At 36.3% G+C, this 16,998-nt stretch overlaps 1 protein-coding gene across 3 annotated transcripts in view; it reads left to right on the top strand.

Moving 5' to 3' along the window:
- The window catches only part of LOC117399635 (tax1-binding protein 1 homolog B-like), a 43,751-nt gene that overhangs the window by 12,329 nt on the left and 14,424 nt on the right, over nucleotides 1-16,998 (top strand). For all 3 annotated transcript variants that reach the window (XM_033998933.3, XM_033998932.3, XM_033998934.3), the window contains exons 3-10: nucleotides 4,835-4,937; nucleotides 5,071-5,258; nucleotides 11,451-11,609; nucleotides 14,175-14,323; nucleotides 14,998-15,088; nucleotides 15,792-15,977; nucleotides 16,286-16,540; nucleotides 16,733-16,888. In XM_033998933.3, coding sequence (XP_033854824.3) covers nucleotides 4,835-4,937; nucleotides 5,071-5,258; nucleotides 11,451-11,609; nucleotides 14,175-14,323; nucleotides 14,998-15,088; nucleotides 15,792-15,977; nucleotides 16,286-16,540; nucleotides 16,733-16,888 — 1,287 coding nt within the window. The remainder of the gene's footprint in view (nucleotides 1-4,834; nucleotides 4,938-5,070; nucleotides 5,259-11,450; nucleotides 11,610-14,174; nucleotides 14,324-14,997; nucleotides 15,089-15,791; nucleotides 15,978-16,285; nucleotides 16,541-16,732; nucleotides 16,889-16,998) is intronic.

Below are 16,998 nucleotides of genomic sequence, written 5' to 3'. Positions count from 1 at the left end.
GGGAGTGTTGCCTGGGAGGGTTAAGAGTAGGCAAACATCTGATTTATAATTAAACTGTCGCTGAGTTGCAGAACTGTGTACAGAATGATTCATGTTCAGTTGATTTTTTTTTTTCCTGAAATCAATCATGTAAATACATGCTACTCATGACTGCTGTCTGTGTTCCCTTTAAAACTTTCATTTAGTTAGCCACTGTGGCCAAAGTAACTTTATTTTTTTAGCCACACTGGAAAAACTTAAGCCACACCAAAGAATATTAAAGAAAAATTGGTTTATTGTACACAATACGATACACATATTGACTATAACTGTGTCCAACAACCCTCTCCCCTAAACACCACAGGTTTCCCTAAACACAAATAATATAGGTGAGCTTTTCAGCTTCCAATGCAAGCTTGAATGACAAACAAACAACACTGTCGCTGGTAGAATTCATAATATAGGTACCGTCCTGCTTTTTACAACTTCACCAGGCCAAAATAATACAATTTTACTACAGGTTGTTTGTGGACATTTGTTCATACAAAATGTTTACACTTAACAATAATGTAAACCAGTTATAAACATACTGTTTCAGCAAAACAAAGTGTATTTTATTTGAAAACACATAGATATTTAAATACCTACCCTTTTACTTGCACATAAACAGTATATTTAAAGTGAACTATAACTCTGATTACCATTTAATCAATGCCAGAACGTGATTTTAGATGCACCTTTACATTATTTTGACGGTGTCGCGGTTTTCTTTCCACTGCAGAACGGTAAAGCGATACTGCCAGTAGACAGTGCTATAAGTGTATGTTAATATAAAAGCCTCCCTGACCAACTGCAGCTCTAGTTACACAAGCTTGTGATATTAAGTAGTGTATATATATATATATATATATATATATATATATATATATATATATATATATATATATATATATATATATATATATATAATATTTGAAATATATATATATATATATATATAATATATATATATACATACATATTTCACACACATATATATATATATATATATATATATATATATATATATATATATATATATATATATATATATATATATATATATAATTATATGAAATATGTATATATACAGCTCTGGAAAAAATTAAGAGACCACTGCAAAATTATCAGTTTCTCTGGTTTTACTATTTACCGACAAAAGGTAAAACTGAACCGAGCCAGCATTTTCAGAAGCTCAAACTTTTACTGCATGTAGACAGTTCATATTAACATACCTTAAAAATGTTATATATGGTAACGTAACTCAAAGGTTATGAGAACGCTTACCTGATTGCCCTCAGTAGGTATAACTGTGGCTTCACACTTAGTCTGGGTGTTCAGATGTCTAGGGCTGTTATCTTTTTAGTTTTGCTGGTGAAAGACGCAGGTGATCATAATAGCAGGCATACGCAAACACTCGGCCTACGTAACCTGAACCTTTTGTTAAAAAAATAAATCCTAAGAAGTAAAAAGCTGATGATGGAAGTTTCAGTTTATACAGCTCTGGAAAAAATTAAGAGACCACTGCAAAATTATCAGTTTCTCTGGTTTTACTATTTATAGGAATGTGTTTGGGTAAAATGAACATTTTTGTTTTATTCTATAAACTACTGACAACATTTCTCCCAAATTCCAAATAAAAATATTGTCATTTAGAGCATTTATTTGCAGAAAATGACAACTGGTCAAAATAACAAAAAAGATGCAGTGTTGTCAGACCTCGAATAATGCAAAGAAAATAAATTCATATTCATTTTTAAACACAATACTAATGTTTTAACTTAGGAAGAGTTCAGAAATCAATATTTGGTAGAATAACCCTGATTTTCAAGCACAGCTTTCATGTGTCTTGGCATGCTCTCCACCAGTCTTTCACATTGATGTTGGGTGACCTTTATGCCACTCCTGGCGCAAAAATTCAAGCAGCTCGGCTTTGTTTGATGGCTTGTGACCATCCATCTTCCTCTTGATCACATTCCAGAGGTTTTCAATGGGGTTCGGGTCTGGAGATTGGGCTGGCCATGACAGGGTCTTGATCTGGTGGTCCTCCATCCACACCTTGATTGACCTGGCTGTGTGGCATGGAGCATTGTCCTGCTGGAAAAACCAATCCTCAGAGTTGGGGAACATTGTCAGAGCAGAAGGAAGCAAGTTTTCTTCCAGGACAACCTTGTACTTGGCTTGATTCATGCGTCCTTCACAAAGACAAATCTGCCCGATTCCAGCCTTGCTGAAGCACCCCCAGATGAGTCCAATTTTCAGCTTTGCCCAACACCTGGTTGTCTAATGGTTAGACGGAGACCTGGAGAGGCCTACAAGCCACAGTGTCTCGCACCCACTGTGAAATGTGGTGGAGGATCGGTGATGATCTGGGGGTGCTTCAGCAAGGCTGGAATCGGGCAGCTTAGGCATGAATCAAGCCAAGTACAAGGTTGTCCTGGAAGAAAACTTGCTTCCTTCTGCTCTGACAATGTTCCCCAACTCTGAGGATTGGTTTTCTTTAAAAAAAATAGAAATAGATCAACAGAATGCTGTGGAATGCAAAATCTGCACAGAACGACTCGGTTGTCATGGTGGTCTACCAATTTGTGGGAACATGTGAAACGGCAGCATGCTATACTTTACAAAGAAACCATCAACGACTTTTCAAAAAAACAAACCCCGCTAACAGTCATGCTAGGACGAAATAACAAGCAAGGTAATCAACTTCCTTGTACAGGGAATGCGTCCACTCAGTACTGTTGAAGACAAACCTTTCATTGAGTTGCTACGTCACCTTGAACCACAGTACAAGGTGCCGTGTCACAAAACAGTTACAGAAATTATTAAACGGCAGCACACTGATAGAAAAATAGCATCCCAACTGGAAAATGTGCCTTTTCTTGCCCTGGCAACAGATAACTGGAGAAGCGTAGCAAACGAGTCACACATGATTGTAACTTGCCACTACATAGATGGTGAGTGGTGCTTAAAAACGAAACTTCTAGCTACAAAATTGATTGCAAGAGAGCCACACTGTTGTGAATCTACAGCAACACCTAACTAGAGGATATACTGTCAGAGTTTGCGATCCATCTCTAAAATAGTTGCAGTTAACGCCACCAATATGTTGTTCATGACAGAAAAAAATGGGCTTAACTGCTGTAAGGTGTGGAGGGCACAGTTTCAAAAGGTATGGCAGTAAAGGAGATTGACTATTATTTGTGGGTCTAGAAAGTTGTTTGGCCACTTCAAATTAGTTCTACAGAACAGGCTGAACTACAGCAGCGGCAAGAGCAGTTTGGTCTCTGCAAAGTGCTTTTACAAGACGTACCAATGAGACAGAAAGCAACCTACTGAACGGCTTTCCAAACACCGAGGCCCATTATCTGCAGTATTGAGTGACCGAAGTGCCACAAAAGAAGCTCTTCGCTATCTTGATCTCAGACGAGAGCAATTGGATATTTTAAACAAGCTGCTTAAAGTATTTTCCCCAAAGATGCAGAGTGCAGAGGTTGTGGATGCAACTGTGTGTGTGTGTGTGTGTATATCTATATATATATATATATATATATATATATATATATATATATATATATATATATATATATATAATTAAAAAAAAAAACACAACTTAAGTAAATCACAGTTTTTGTTTCCGCTTTTGTTGTCAACCTGTTTTCTGTTTACTGTAATAAGTGAGCAACTAAATGTTGAGTTTTTTATTTTTATTCTTCAAAGGCACCTGTTCCACATTTACTTGTGAAACAAGTAAATGCTTATTAAACTTAAATTTGACTCTTGGTTGTTCAGTTAGCTTCAACAGCTACAAAAGGCCTAAAGTACTTCAGTAATGTTAATAATTAATCAAAATGTGCCTTTGACCACTTTGTTAGGCTGTTGAGAAGACGCAGCTGTGGCATATGTGTGTTCAAATGTAGGGTCTCCTTTATTTTTCAGGAATAAACAAAACAATGTTTACCAACTGCTCCCTTTTGCTCCATAATGCCATTACAGTAGCCCTTTTATACTCATAAGACAGAACACAAATAGCACGGTCTTGTAATTGTGGCTCCCCACTATAGTGTTATAAAGGGTGAGAACTGTATATATACGTGTGTGTGTGTGTATCTATATATCTAATATATAATACATAGTTATAGTTGTTCCGTGTTATACCGCCCCCATTTATAACGCCACCCTCGCATACCGCCAGCTATTCTCTCTGAACAAGTCACCAATATAAAAACAGTACCCGTTATATCGCCACCCCGCTGTCCGCCAGCTGCCAACTTCCCAAGCCAAGCAAACGTGAATATAATCATTGTAGTTTCCCTCATTGTAGCGCCAGCGAAATAATCATGGCCGATTAAAACAAGTGTTTGCCTGTACATATTCAGTTTTTTTTTTAACTGCTTAAAGAATGCTGTTGAGCTTAAATTGCTTTGTGAAATAAATAGATGCAGTAGCAAAGTGGTTGAATACTTATGCAACTGAGATTAATCTGTTTTCCCTGTAAATCTTACCTATTTATATTCTATGTTTTTTTTTTAAACTTTATCAATGTGGAGTAGTTTGTGTAGATTCTACATGTAAAGTCTAATTTGAAAGCATTGTGGAGTATGCTCAGGTGCCAACAAAATACAAAATGTGAAAACTTTGCAAGGGGGTGAATAGTTTTGCAAACCACTGTGTGTGTGTGTGTGTGTCATATATTATTATTTTTTTGCTCAAAGAGCCAGCTGCCCATATTACGTGTCAGTGTTGAAAAAAATGGGACAAAGAAAACAATGCCACTGTAATTCAGATCTGTTCATGGTTTTTTCTCTCTCTGTAGGTTGGCTGGAGCACAGCTCGGGATTACTATACTTTTTTGTGGTCACCTCTTTCAGAAAAGTATGTAGAAGGAACATCAGTTAACTGTGTGGTGGTATTTCAAGGTAATCTTGCTCAATTAATTAATTCATTTGTTTATTTATTTTAACTATTTAAGGCAAGACTATTTATAACTGCTATAAATTTGACACTGGTCAATGTTGTTGATGGGGTTACTGTCTTTGGTTTGTTTTCTAGGTTACTATGTTCCAAACGATGATGCAGAGTTCTATCAGTTCTGCTATGTCACGCATAAAGGTGAAATCCGAGGAGCCAGTACGCCATTCCAGTTCCGAGCTACCTCCCCTACAGATGACTTGCTGACCATGGAAGACGAAAGCAATTCTGATATACTGGTTGTGACCACCAAGGCTGGCATGCTTGAGGTGTGCTATTATGAATCTAACTGTTTCCATGTTTGCCTTTTTATCTATTTAAGAATTATTTGACTACATTGACAAGGCAAACTATTTCCATTACCTATAGTGTCGAATATTATAGTAGTAAATACAGTGCACACATGCAGCATGGTTCTGCTGAAAAGTCTTAACACTAGAACCGCCAGGTTTATGCTACTGCCTAGAACCGCCAGCAGTAGTCCTTTTGACGGGTACATTTTAAACAGCTTCGATGTGAAAATGAAACACAAACCATCAGATACAACTTAAGTTTTATTTATGAACATCATATCTAACATTTGCATAGCAGAAACACTGAATTTAACTGAAAAAATAAACTTAAGGCCTTTTGAAATTAGCCTATATAAAGCATGATTTGAAAAAATGAAAAACTATAATAAAATAAACATTTCAAAAGATTGTGTAAACTGCTATATGTACATACAAAATTGTAAAAACTAAGTAATTATTTACAAAAGTAACATTCAAGGCTTTTTTTTTTTTAAATTGGCGCATACAGTGCCTTGCGAAAGTATTCGGCCCCCTTGAACTTTGCAACCTTTTGCCACATTTCAGGCTTCAAACATAAAGATATGAAACTGTAATTTTTTGTGAAGAATCAACAACTAGTGGGACACAATCATGAAGTGGAACGAAATTTATTGGATATTTCAAACTTTTTTAACAAATAAAAAACTGAAAAATTGGGCGTGCAAAATTATTCAGCCCCTTTACTTTCAGTGCAGCAAACTCTCTCCAGAAGTTCAGTGAGGATCTCTGAATGATCCAATGTTGACCTAAATGACTAATGATGATAAATAGAATCCACCTGTGTGTAATCAAGTCTCCGTATAAATGCACCTGCACTGTGATAGTCTCAGAGGTCCGTTTAAAGCGCAGAGAGCATCATGAAGAACAAGGAACACACCAGGCAGGTCCGAGATACTGTTGTGGAGAAGTTTAAAGCCGGATTTGGATACAAAAAGATTTCCCAAGCTTTAAACATCCCAAGGAGCACTGTGCAAGCGATAATATTGAAATGGAAGGAGTATCAGACCACTGCAAATCTACCAAGACCTGGCCGTCCCTCTAAACTTTCAGCTCATACAAGGAGAAGACTGATCAGAGATGCAGCCAAGAGGCCCATGATCACTCTGGATGAACTGCAGAGATCTACAGCTGAGGTGGGAGACTCTGTCCATAGGACAACAATCAGTCGTATACTGCACAAATCTGGCCTTTATGGAAGAGTGGCAAGAAGAAAGCCATTTCTTAAAGATATCCATAAAAAGTGTCGTTTACAGTTTGCCACAAGCCACCTGGGAGACACACCAAACATGTGGAAGAAGGTGCTCTGGTCAGATGAAACCAAAATCAAACTTTTTGGCAACAATGCAAAACGTTATGTTTGGCGTAGAAGCAACACAGCTCATCACCCTGAACACACCATCCCTACTGTCAAACATGGTGGTGGCAGCATCATGGTTTGGGCCTGCTTTTCTTCAGCAGGGACAGGGAAGATGGTTAAAATTGATGGGAAGATGGATGGAGCCAAATACAGGACCATTCTGGAAGAAAACCTGATGGAGTCTGCAAAAGACCTGAGACTGGGACGGAGATTTGTCTTCCAACAAGACAATGATCCAAAACATAAAGCAAAATCTACAATGGAATGGTTCACAAATAAACATATCCAGGTGTTAGAATGGCCAAGTCAAAGTCCAGACCTGAATCCAATCGAGAATCTGTGGAAAGAACTGAAAACTGCTGTTCACAAATGCTCTCCATCCAACCTCACTGAGCTCGAGCTGTTTTGCAAGGAGGAATGGGCAAAAATTTTAGTCTCTCGATGTGCAAAACTGATAGAGACATACCCCAAGCGACTTACAGCTGTAATCGCAGCAAAAGGTGGCACTACAAAGTATTAACTTAAGGGGGCTGAATAATTTTGCACGCCCAATTTTTCCGTTTTTTATTTGTTAAAGTTTGAAATATCCAATAAATTTCGTTCCACTTCATGATTGTGTCCCACTTGTTGTTGATTCTTCACAAAAAATTACAGTTTCATATCTTTATGTTTGAAGCCTGAAATGTGGCAAAAGGTCGCAAAGTTCAAGGGGGCCGAATACTTTCGCAAGGCACTGTACAATGCATGACGAAAAAAATGATAAACTATAATAAAATAAACATTTCAAAAGATTGTGTAAACTGCTATATGTACATACAAAATTGTAAAACCGAAGTAATTATTTACAAAAGTAACAGACTTTTTTTTCCACATTAGCCTACTGCATAGTAAGACTTCAAAAAATGAAAAACTGTAATAAAATAAAGGTTTCAAAAGAAAATATTGTGTAACCAGCTGTAAACTGGTTATATGTAGGCCTACGTACACAATTGTAAAATCGAAATAATTATAAAAAATAACATCAAAAAGAAAATAACTCGGTTCCCATTGTGTAACGGGAATGCACATTCAAGGAAACCTACTTCAAAGTAGCCCCCATATTAGCACAGTCCACACAGATGTAACGCTTATCAACTTGTCGTGTGCATTTACCACATAATGCTCTTTCACACTGGGCACAGATGTCAGAAGTTTTATTTTTATTGCTTTTAGTTACCTGGCATTTGTTTTCTGTTGCGTGTGTCACATGATGCGCACTGTATCCAGGTTGAGCTGCGTTTCCCTGTCGCTTTGCAGTTTTCTGATCGAAATGTTTCTGCCAAAGCTCCGTGGCTAGCATCATAAGAGATCTCTCCTACTGATATTTTCCCCGGTGCATTCATTGTCCAAAACTAAGGAATTGATGGCTGTCATGTCCAGTACATTGTAAAATACAGCAATTGGAGACTGGTGATTGCTTTTACTGAGTACTAACTTTTGCACAGATGGTGGAAACTCTCCTCGTTTTGTTTACTGTTCCAACTAGGCTGTTTTTTTTTCTTATCTTTAACTGTTTTGCTTATTACAGTGAAAAAAAAAAAAAAAAAATTGTCATTGGTAACATTCATCCCTTTTCCTAAGCACGGTTACATCAGCCTAACGCATTGTCACCCAGTCTCTGACTAGCTGGGCGAGTTTTTGCACAGTTAGGGGTAGGGTCCACTGCCAGCCACAACATGATCCCTAATTTGACAGGTTTGTTTGACATGTATTGTGTCCAGCGACACCATGCTTTTGTCTGAAACAGCTGCTTGTCCATGTAATGTTTTATGTAGGGATGCACCGAATCCAAATTTTTGAGATTCGGCTGAAATGCCAAATCCATCTCAAAAGATTCGGCCTAATACCGAATCTACAAAAACTGTCAAGAAAACTGAAGGAAAAGACTGTTGAATGAAAAAGAGACTGGCAGCTACTTACAAGGGACGCACACAATCTATAGTTTTAATAAAACACAGCAGTTCCCAAATGGTTCAACTTATATTGGCACATTACAATAACACAATTTAATTTACTAAAGCATATTGTTCAACAATGTCTTGCATATCTGACAGTTGTAAAGTTACTAATATATATATAATATAAAAAAATTTCTCAGTAATATTCTTTAGAACACGTTTTGACAGACAGAGCAACAAAGCACAAAAGTCTACAACAGTTTGCCGTTACTATAATATTACAGGTTTACTGTCTAACTTTACTCCATGAAAAGTGTGATGTGAATGTTCTGTTGCATACGGGGGTATGTTTGCATTCAGCAGTTGCGTAACGTGTTTAGTGTGTGCACTACCAGTAATAACAGGAGGCTGTGTGGTCCAGTGGTTAAAGAAAAGGGCTTGTAACCAGGAGGTCCCCAGTTCAAATCCCACCTTAGCCACTGACTCATTGTGTGACCCTGAGCAAGTCACTTAACCTCCTTGTGCTCCGTCTTTCGGGTGAGACGTAATTGTGTAAGTGACTGTAGCTGATGCATAGTTCACACGCCCTAGTCTGTGTAAGTCGCCTTGGATAAAGGCGTCTGCTAAATAAACAAATAATAATAATAATAACTTAAGAGTTGAGAGCTGCGACAGAGTTCATCAAACGTGTTCTTGTTAAATACAACAGTTACGTTCAATACCGAATTTGTGTCTTTTATTTAAAGAACTGCACACATTGGAGGGATGTATTAAAATGGATGTGCGTCTGGGCGGATATAGGATTCGGATTCGGTTTACCGAATCCTAAGTATTCGGCCAAATCTGAAACCTGCTCAAAAAGTAGGTATTCCGGCCGAATCCGAAACCCAATCCTGGATTCGGTGCATCCCTAGTTTTATGTTTAGCTTGAAATAGGCAATGTGTGGTCCAGTGGTTAAAGAAAGGGGCTTGTAACCAGGAGGTTCCTGGTTCAAATCCCACCTCATCCACTGACTCATTGTGTGACCCTGAGCAAGTCATTTAACCTCCTTGTGCTCCGTCTTTCGGGTGAGATGCACTTGTAAGTGAATCTGCAGCTGATGCATAGTTCACACACCCTAGTCTCTGTAAGTCGCCTTGGATAAAGGCGTCTGCTAAATAAACATAATAATAATAATAATAATAATAATAATAATAATGCTGTTTTCAATGAAGTCATTTCAAATTTCTGATGCCAAGGCAAATATATGTGTAGTTGCTCTCAAATCAAAATGCAAACATCTCAAAATTTCTCGAAAAATTCTTGTAATAGTAATATTAAAAGACAGCAGACTATATATGCTCACTTAGACAGCCAGATGGCAGTTCTCCAAGGAATTGATAGGATTACAATAGTTATTTGGATAACACATATCTAGACTTCAAGAGTAATATTCTATTCAGATACATACAGCTGTAAACTCAGCAGAGGTAGAGATAACAAACTGGCTTGTATACATATAGAAAATAGCGTATGGTAGGGTATATTAACAATAAAACCAAGCCGTCAAAAATGACTACTTTTGGCGGTTCTAGGTAGAAATGCTTATAACTTTTTTTATTTTTGTGATTCTGACTTTCAAACGCCGTCAAGGTATTTAATACATGTATTTAGGAAAAGTCAGACAACAACAGACAACCTCTGATCTTTAACACACGCAGAGTAATTTAAATTTTAAAAGTGAAAACCGTCAAAATGACTACTGTGGCAGTTCTAGTGTTAATGCAGTAATACAAATAGTTGGCCCACAGCTTGGTCAGGGATGGTTGTCTTTCCTTGGCTTCCTGAGAGTATTGTCATAAAGCTTTTAGATTTGTGTCTGGGCTCGGTTTGCAGTTTGTGTTTGTCAGCCCACACAGAACCTGATCTTACTGCATTTACACTACCAGCTTACGTTCAAATGTGTGTGTGTTTTTTATATATAAATATATACTTTTTTAAAATAAATATACACCTTGCCCTTTCCTATTATGATGCTGGCTCCTTTTGTGTAGTTTCTGATATAAAAAAGAAAATAATAATAATAATCCTTGACCTTTCAACTCTGTCAGCCCCATAGTAATAGAATGAAAAAGGTGGTGCCTGCAAAGTTAAAAGGTCAGTGCATCATGTGGCATCTGGAGTTACTCAAAAGGAACTGGCAACTAGGATTATACAGGCACAGATCAAGTTAAGTGGATTCCAGAAAAATAATTGATTCAAAATTGGTACAACAAAACTCTGAATGACTTTGAACATAATACAACTTCTTGTCCCTTTTCCAGTTAGGTACAGTCTTATACTGCTCACTACTTTGTAAATTGTTGTGTAAAACTTTCTTGTGAACCAGTAACTTTGCTTAAATAATATTCTTGCTTATGACAAGTAATTGGCACACTATGTGCTGACTTATTCCTTATGGTGCATTTGAGTAAAAAAGCTATTTATTTGAATCAAAGGGCTTTTCATTTTGAATAATCACATCAACTAGTGTATTAGCTACCAGTATACCCAAGTATGTTATCCAGTTAATCCATTTCAATGACATTTTGAATGGAAATTGCAACATGCACTGATAATCGAGTCTCAGTACATAAACTTCCTGTTGCAGTAAAACATTTGGTACACTTGATTCTGAGATCATTGGAAAAAAGAGCAATGAAAAATTCCCATTGCTTTGTTATTCACTCAATACAAAACCTTGAATGAATTGGTTTAATGTGAACGAATGCAAATATGATTTGATCAGTGTCTTCCTACTTCAGATACTATAGCTGTTATTGATCCAATGTGGGATATTGATTCTCTTTATGCAGTATAAAATTGAAGAAGCGGTAAAGGAAAAAGAAGAGCTAATGAAGGTGATGTCTTTGCTGCAAAAAGAAAAAGATCAGCTTGAAGAACAAGCTGAGAAGCTGGGGAAGGTCGTAGATCAAGAAAAGGAGATGTGTGCACAGATCAAGAAGGACTACCAGGTAAGCCATTTCAATTGCTAATATCTTAGTAAGCATTTGGTGCCGACATATTTTCAGTGCTGTGGAAACTCTTCAGACAAAATATTATGGTACACTACACTATGGCTGCCTTAATGTGGTTATGTGACTTTTTTTGGTTTCTAGATGAATGCATTGAGATTCGTTCTTGGTACATGCTGTACTCTGTGCTCTCGGTCTAGTGGCAGTAATTTTAAAGAGCTGTTGATGCCAAAAGCTTCTTACCTTAGAGGCCATGTATGTAGTACAGTATAAACACTACGTAGTGAACGTGAACATTCTGTGATGATCTACCTAGGCAGTTTGGCTGTAAAGATGTTAAATACCTTTTTATATTCTTTGAAGCACTAAAGACTAAGGTGATTTATCTGTATTGCTCAGTTTATTCTGGAGAGTTGCTTCAGACCGTGAAGTGGGACTCTCTAGCCAAGCAGTGTGACCCCATTCTTTATAGTAGAAGATTATTGAGTAAGACCACATGACTTGCTCTATGTAGAAAGAAAATGGGCAATAGCCTCAAGTATCTGGCAACGTGACATGTTATTTAAAACCACAAAAAACAACTTTGATGCCAAGAACTTGCAAAGTAAATACAGATCAAGACTGATATATTCTCGTGTCAATTTTATAATATGTACGAAGTTTAAACTGTTGGAAACTTTTCTTCTTTCAGGAAATTACATAATTAAAGACTTGAGGCCAACATTCATCATCAGTAAAAAAGATTTTACTGTACAGTAATGAAATACACATTAAATAACATGACCTGTACAATTATTCTGTATACCGAGGAATATAACTTTACTTTTAAAGTAATATAACAGGAAGAGTTATTCTCCTGTGAAAAGAAGACTTTTCCTTCTCAATAAGCAGTTTCACATCAGTTTTTATTTTTATGCCACCAGTAGAAGTAATGTTATGGTTGATTGAAATTCTAGAGGCTGTTTCTGATGTTTCAAAGACTGGTTGCTGTTCTTGGTTAAAAGAACAACCTGGTAGAGAAAATGTGTTGCATTCAGCAATGATTTATTATTTTTATTTCCATGCCAACTGCCCAGTCAGTTGGTATGTCTGTTGGTTGAGTCTTTGTCTTTTGACTCCCCCTTGTGTGTGTTTTTTTAAATGGTGATGCATTCTAAAAATAATTGTTTGACCAATGTGTGTATTTAATGCCAGATAAGACAATGCCTAATTGATTTTAAACTACAATACTGGCTGCAGTATTGTAGTATATGCTTCAACAAATATGTTTTAAAAAATACATTATCAGAACTGTTAGTAATATGAATTATATAAATTAATTACGTATTTAGCTTTAATTATGTAATACATGCAGTGATTTGGCTCATTTTAGTATGAAGTGCTTGATACAAAGCAAGTAGAAAACTACTATATTTAATCAATTTGACCCTTATGCTATAAATCTAACCTAATTAACATGAAAACATAAATATTTATATTGTGGCTGTTCATTTTACGACTGCTAGTTTTTATAAGGTTTTTATATGCTGATAAAATTATTCTAACAATAAAATCATAATTCGGTGAAGTCCCTAAAGGGGAAAGTTTTTTTCTGCTGACTGTAAAGGATACATGGGAATGCTTTTATTTTAATTAGAAAGCACTACCTTCTAATTATTAGCTATACTGTACTTGGCCGTGGGCACAGAGCAATAACTCAGTGTTGATCCTACATCTGTACATGTTTCGTTGATAGGATAGATGAAAAACTTTGCTTATAGTGTAAATGATTTCCAGAAACTAGTTTTTAATGTGTTTCTGAGCTGTAAAAAAATATAACTTGGCTTAATCAATACTGACATGGATTCCATTTGATGAAACAATCCTGTACTTGCAATATGTACAGTACAGTCTAAGGATATTGCTCTGCTCTTTAGAGCCAAAGCAAAAATACTGTACCCACACTGAGAACTCACTGTGTAAGGTAAAGGTATTTAGATACTCTGACATTGACACTCATTTTGCACTGTAAGTATTGTAAACACTGGGTGCCGAATTAACTTCTTAATCACCACCGAGAAATTCATAGACGTTTTTGTTATGTTTGTTTTTTTCACGACTTTGTATATTACACTTATTTTATTTATTTATTTTTTTTACAGAAAAGGTGTACCTAAATAGGAATCGATATTTAGTTTGCAAGAGAAATGTACCTATGCTTGCATAAAAAAAATGCAACGCCACCTCTGCATTTTATTTGTAGGATTGTATAAGCAAAATGTTTTGGCCTCCTGACTTTATTTGGTTCCCAGTATATGAAATGTAAATTCTGTTTAGGCTGTCCTTTTGTGGATTCCTTAGTTCTGTAGTTGTCTCCACTTATTTATTTATTTATTTATTTTTTCCCCACAAAGCTTTTTCCCTATAAGCATTCTTCTAAATAGTTGAGATAGTAAAACCTTTAAGCTAAAGAGCAGCCAGTCTGTATACAATGAAGGTAGAACAGTGTCCCTTTTGTGAAGTGCTGCATTAACAGCACTGGCTCTCACAAGCTCAATTCTAATAACATTTGATTTTTCTCTTTAGGATATTCTCAATGAATCACAAACTCTTAAGGATGAGAACGAAGAAATTAAGAAAAAGTACGAGAATGCTACTTCTCGAATTCTCCAGTTGGAAGATGACCTAATTGGGGTGTCCCAGAAAGCCATTGAGAAGGAGACTGAATTAGACAGGTATTTCTTCTTTCGTTTGATTTATGTAAAGTCAATGGGTGAATAACCACAGTGGTTCCTTCAGTCAGCTTAAAAAAAGGTTGCCGCACCCACTGGCTCAATTTACAGTTAGTGTCTCAACATACTTATCTAGCCAGTTTGTATTAAGAGCTCTCCAATACATGCATAATGTATTCCTGCTCTTCATGTTGTTTGAGATATTAAAAACCTGAATTTAAAATGAAAACTATATAAACTGAATTAAAAGTAGAGCTATAATAACTATTCTGTCAACATATTGTCTTCTAAGTTAAACTGAGATAGAAGCACGCTCTGCAGGGTGTCTTAACTGCAGCTCTACAGCAGTAGTTTAGATTCTGCTCCAAGTTCTGCTCATGCTAGGTGTCTGAACTTGGAGGCTTGCACATAGTGACAGATCACCACAATGGGAGGCATCAGTAGTAATCGCTTTACAGAGAACATACCGAATCTGTATGACACACCATTATGTTCATATAGAATCAAACTTCTAGAATATCTTTTTTTTTTTAACCTGCATTGGGCATTGTACCTTTAATTGGTAAAGTTTTCATAAAAAGAGTACAATTTGAGAAAAGCTCTGACTTCTATGCCTTCAAAGTCATTTGTAATTTAAATTATTTTACCTTTTATTTGCTTTTTCTGTTGCATTTTAGCATTCGAGGCAGACTGAAGAAGCTAAGTCTGGAGAAAGAACATTTGGAATCTCAATTAAAAAATGAGAAAGATGAGAAAGAACTGTATAAGGTATAACATTTGTATTGCTAAATTGTTAGCATTTCCAGGATATGTTTGTGTTTCTTTAGCACATTGTTTAGTACATAATTTGTAGCTGAAACAAAAAATATCTGCACCATTTCTGTCCCCATTTGGATTACACATTAACCCCTCCCACAGTCATAAACATGAATGAAAGATTGAAATTGTAATTAATATGGTTTTGTAGTAACTTGAGGCCTGACTTTATTAATTGCACAGAGATATGCAGATTTCACCCACTGCTGTTTCAGCTTATTGAAATCTAAAATCCCTGCAATTTACTCCTTATCGGCGATTACCATGGGTCTAGTAATTCATTTTCAAGAGCAAATTGAAACATTCGGTTTTTCACATTAAGATGTTAATGTCATGAAGGGTTCAGCTCTGATTTAATAGTCATTTAATATAACTAATCAAGGATAGATAGCTAAATAATTGGAATTTTCATTCATTTAAATATTTTGGTAGCTTTATTAGGGTAAACCCACTCAGTCCAAGGTTCACAGTACCGACCTCACACAGATATTACAAGGAGGGTTAATTTAAAGTTAAAACGTTTGAGAAACTTGCGTTTGTACGAGACATGTATTTTTACAAGAGATATTAAATAAACAGGTGTGTTTTTTATTGGAATTAAGCACTTGAGATTTGTACATATTTTCACCAAACTGTATTTCTGGTTTATTATTAGATTCACCTGAAGAATACAGAACTAGAGAACACAAAGCTGACTGCAGAGGTACAAACATTAAAATCAGTTGAAATAAAGAAAGAAAACATGCTCACACAGTTGAGAGAAGAGCTGGGCATGCTGAAGATGTGCATAGCAGAAAAAGAGAAACTGCAAAAAGAAATGCTGACTGCGTCCTCCACCAAGGTACAATAACGTCGCCCTTGTTCTGCAAGTGACTTTATAACCACCATGTACAGTAAATGTAGAGCTCTCTTTTATTTAGAATTATTTAACTTTCTACATCAATTATTTCTTTCTAGTTTTCTTTACCATGGCAACTGCCTTATTCCTCTATGAAAATATGCCTTCCTGTGTCTGAACAAAAGTGTTGGACAAGATCACAAATATGCACAGTTTACTTTAAAAATCTTAAGTACGGTACATGATTATTGTGAAGTAGTACCTTATTTATAACATTGAAACCCTTGATAAAGATTGTGACTTCCTCACAGGCTGAGACTGGATTTTTGAGGGAACAGCTTCGAAAGAGTGAGGATCAGCTTCAGGCCACAAGGCAGGAAGTGTCCATGTTGGCAGCAGAGCTGAGAGATGTTTTCAGTGTTCGGGATAGAACCATGTCTGACCTGTACACTGCACGCCTGGAGATAGATTCTATGAAGAAGAGTCTTGTTGATGCTGAAGCACAGTGTAAGGCTACGGAAGGAATGTTGCAAAACATGAAAGCTGCAGCAGAAAAAAATGAAAAGGTAAATAATGTAATCCTTAAAGATTTTCAAATGGTTAATACAAACAATACTATTGGAAATGTAACTGGGGGTTTGCTACAATAGGCTTGCCTACAGCTATTACTCTGTTTGCTTATAGATATTGCCAATTTTAGCAATATGTGCAGAGAGGAATTAAATAAAAATGTGTGACTGCTGTTTATTTTACCGTAGGAGGGTCCAGTTAATAACAGCATGGTGGAACAAGAGCTGCGTAGAGAAGTTGAAGATTTAAAACTTCGACTTCAGATGGCAGCAGAACATTATAAAGAGAAGTACAAGGAATGTCAGAAACTTCAGAAGCAAGCAGTGAAGCTCACTGAACAAGCGGTGAGTGTCTGTACGAAAGTTCCATCTTCATGTTATGCTTGGCCTATAATGTTTACTTTGCATGTACAAGTGTCTATAGTCCAGTCAGTACTGTATTGATGTTTTAGACA

Source organism: Acipenser ruthenus, chromosome 4 (assembly GCF_902713425.1).
Source record: "Acipenser ruthenus chromosome 4, fAciRut3.2 maternal haplotype, whole genome shotgun sequence".
In the NCBI taxonomy this organism is placed as follows: domain Eukaryota; kingdom Metazoa; phylum Chordata; class Actinopteri; order Acipenseriformes; family Acipenseridae; genus Acipenser; species Acipenser ruthenus.
The sequence above is the reverse complement of the archived record's forward strand: the minus strand, read 5'-3'. Positions and strand labels throughout refer to the sequence as shown.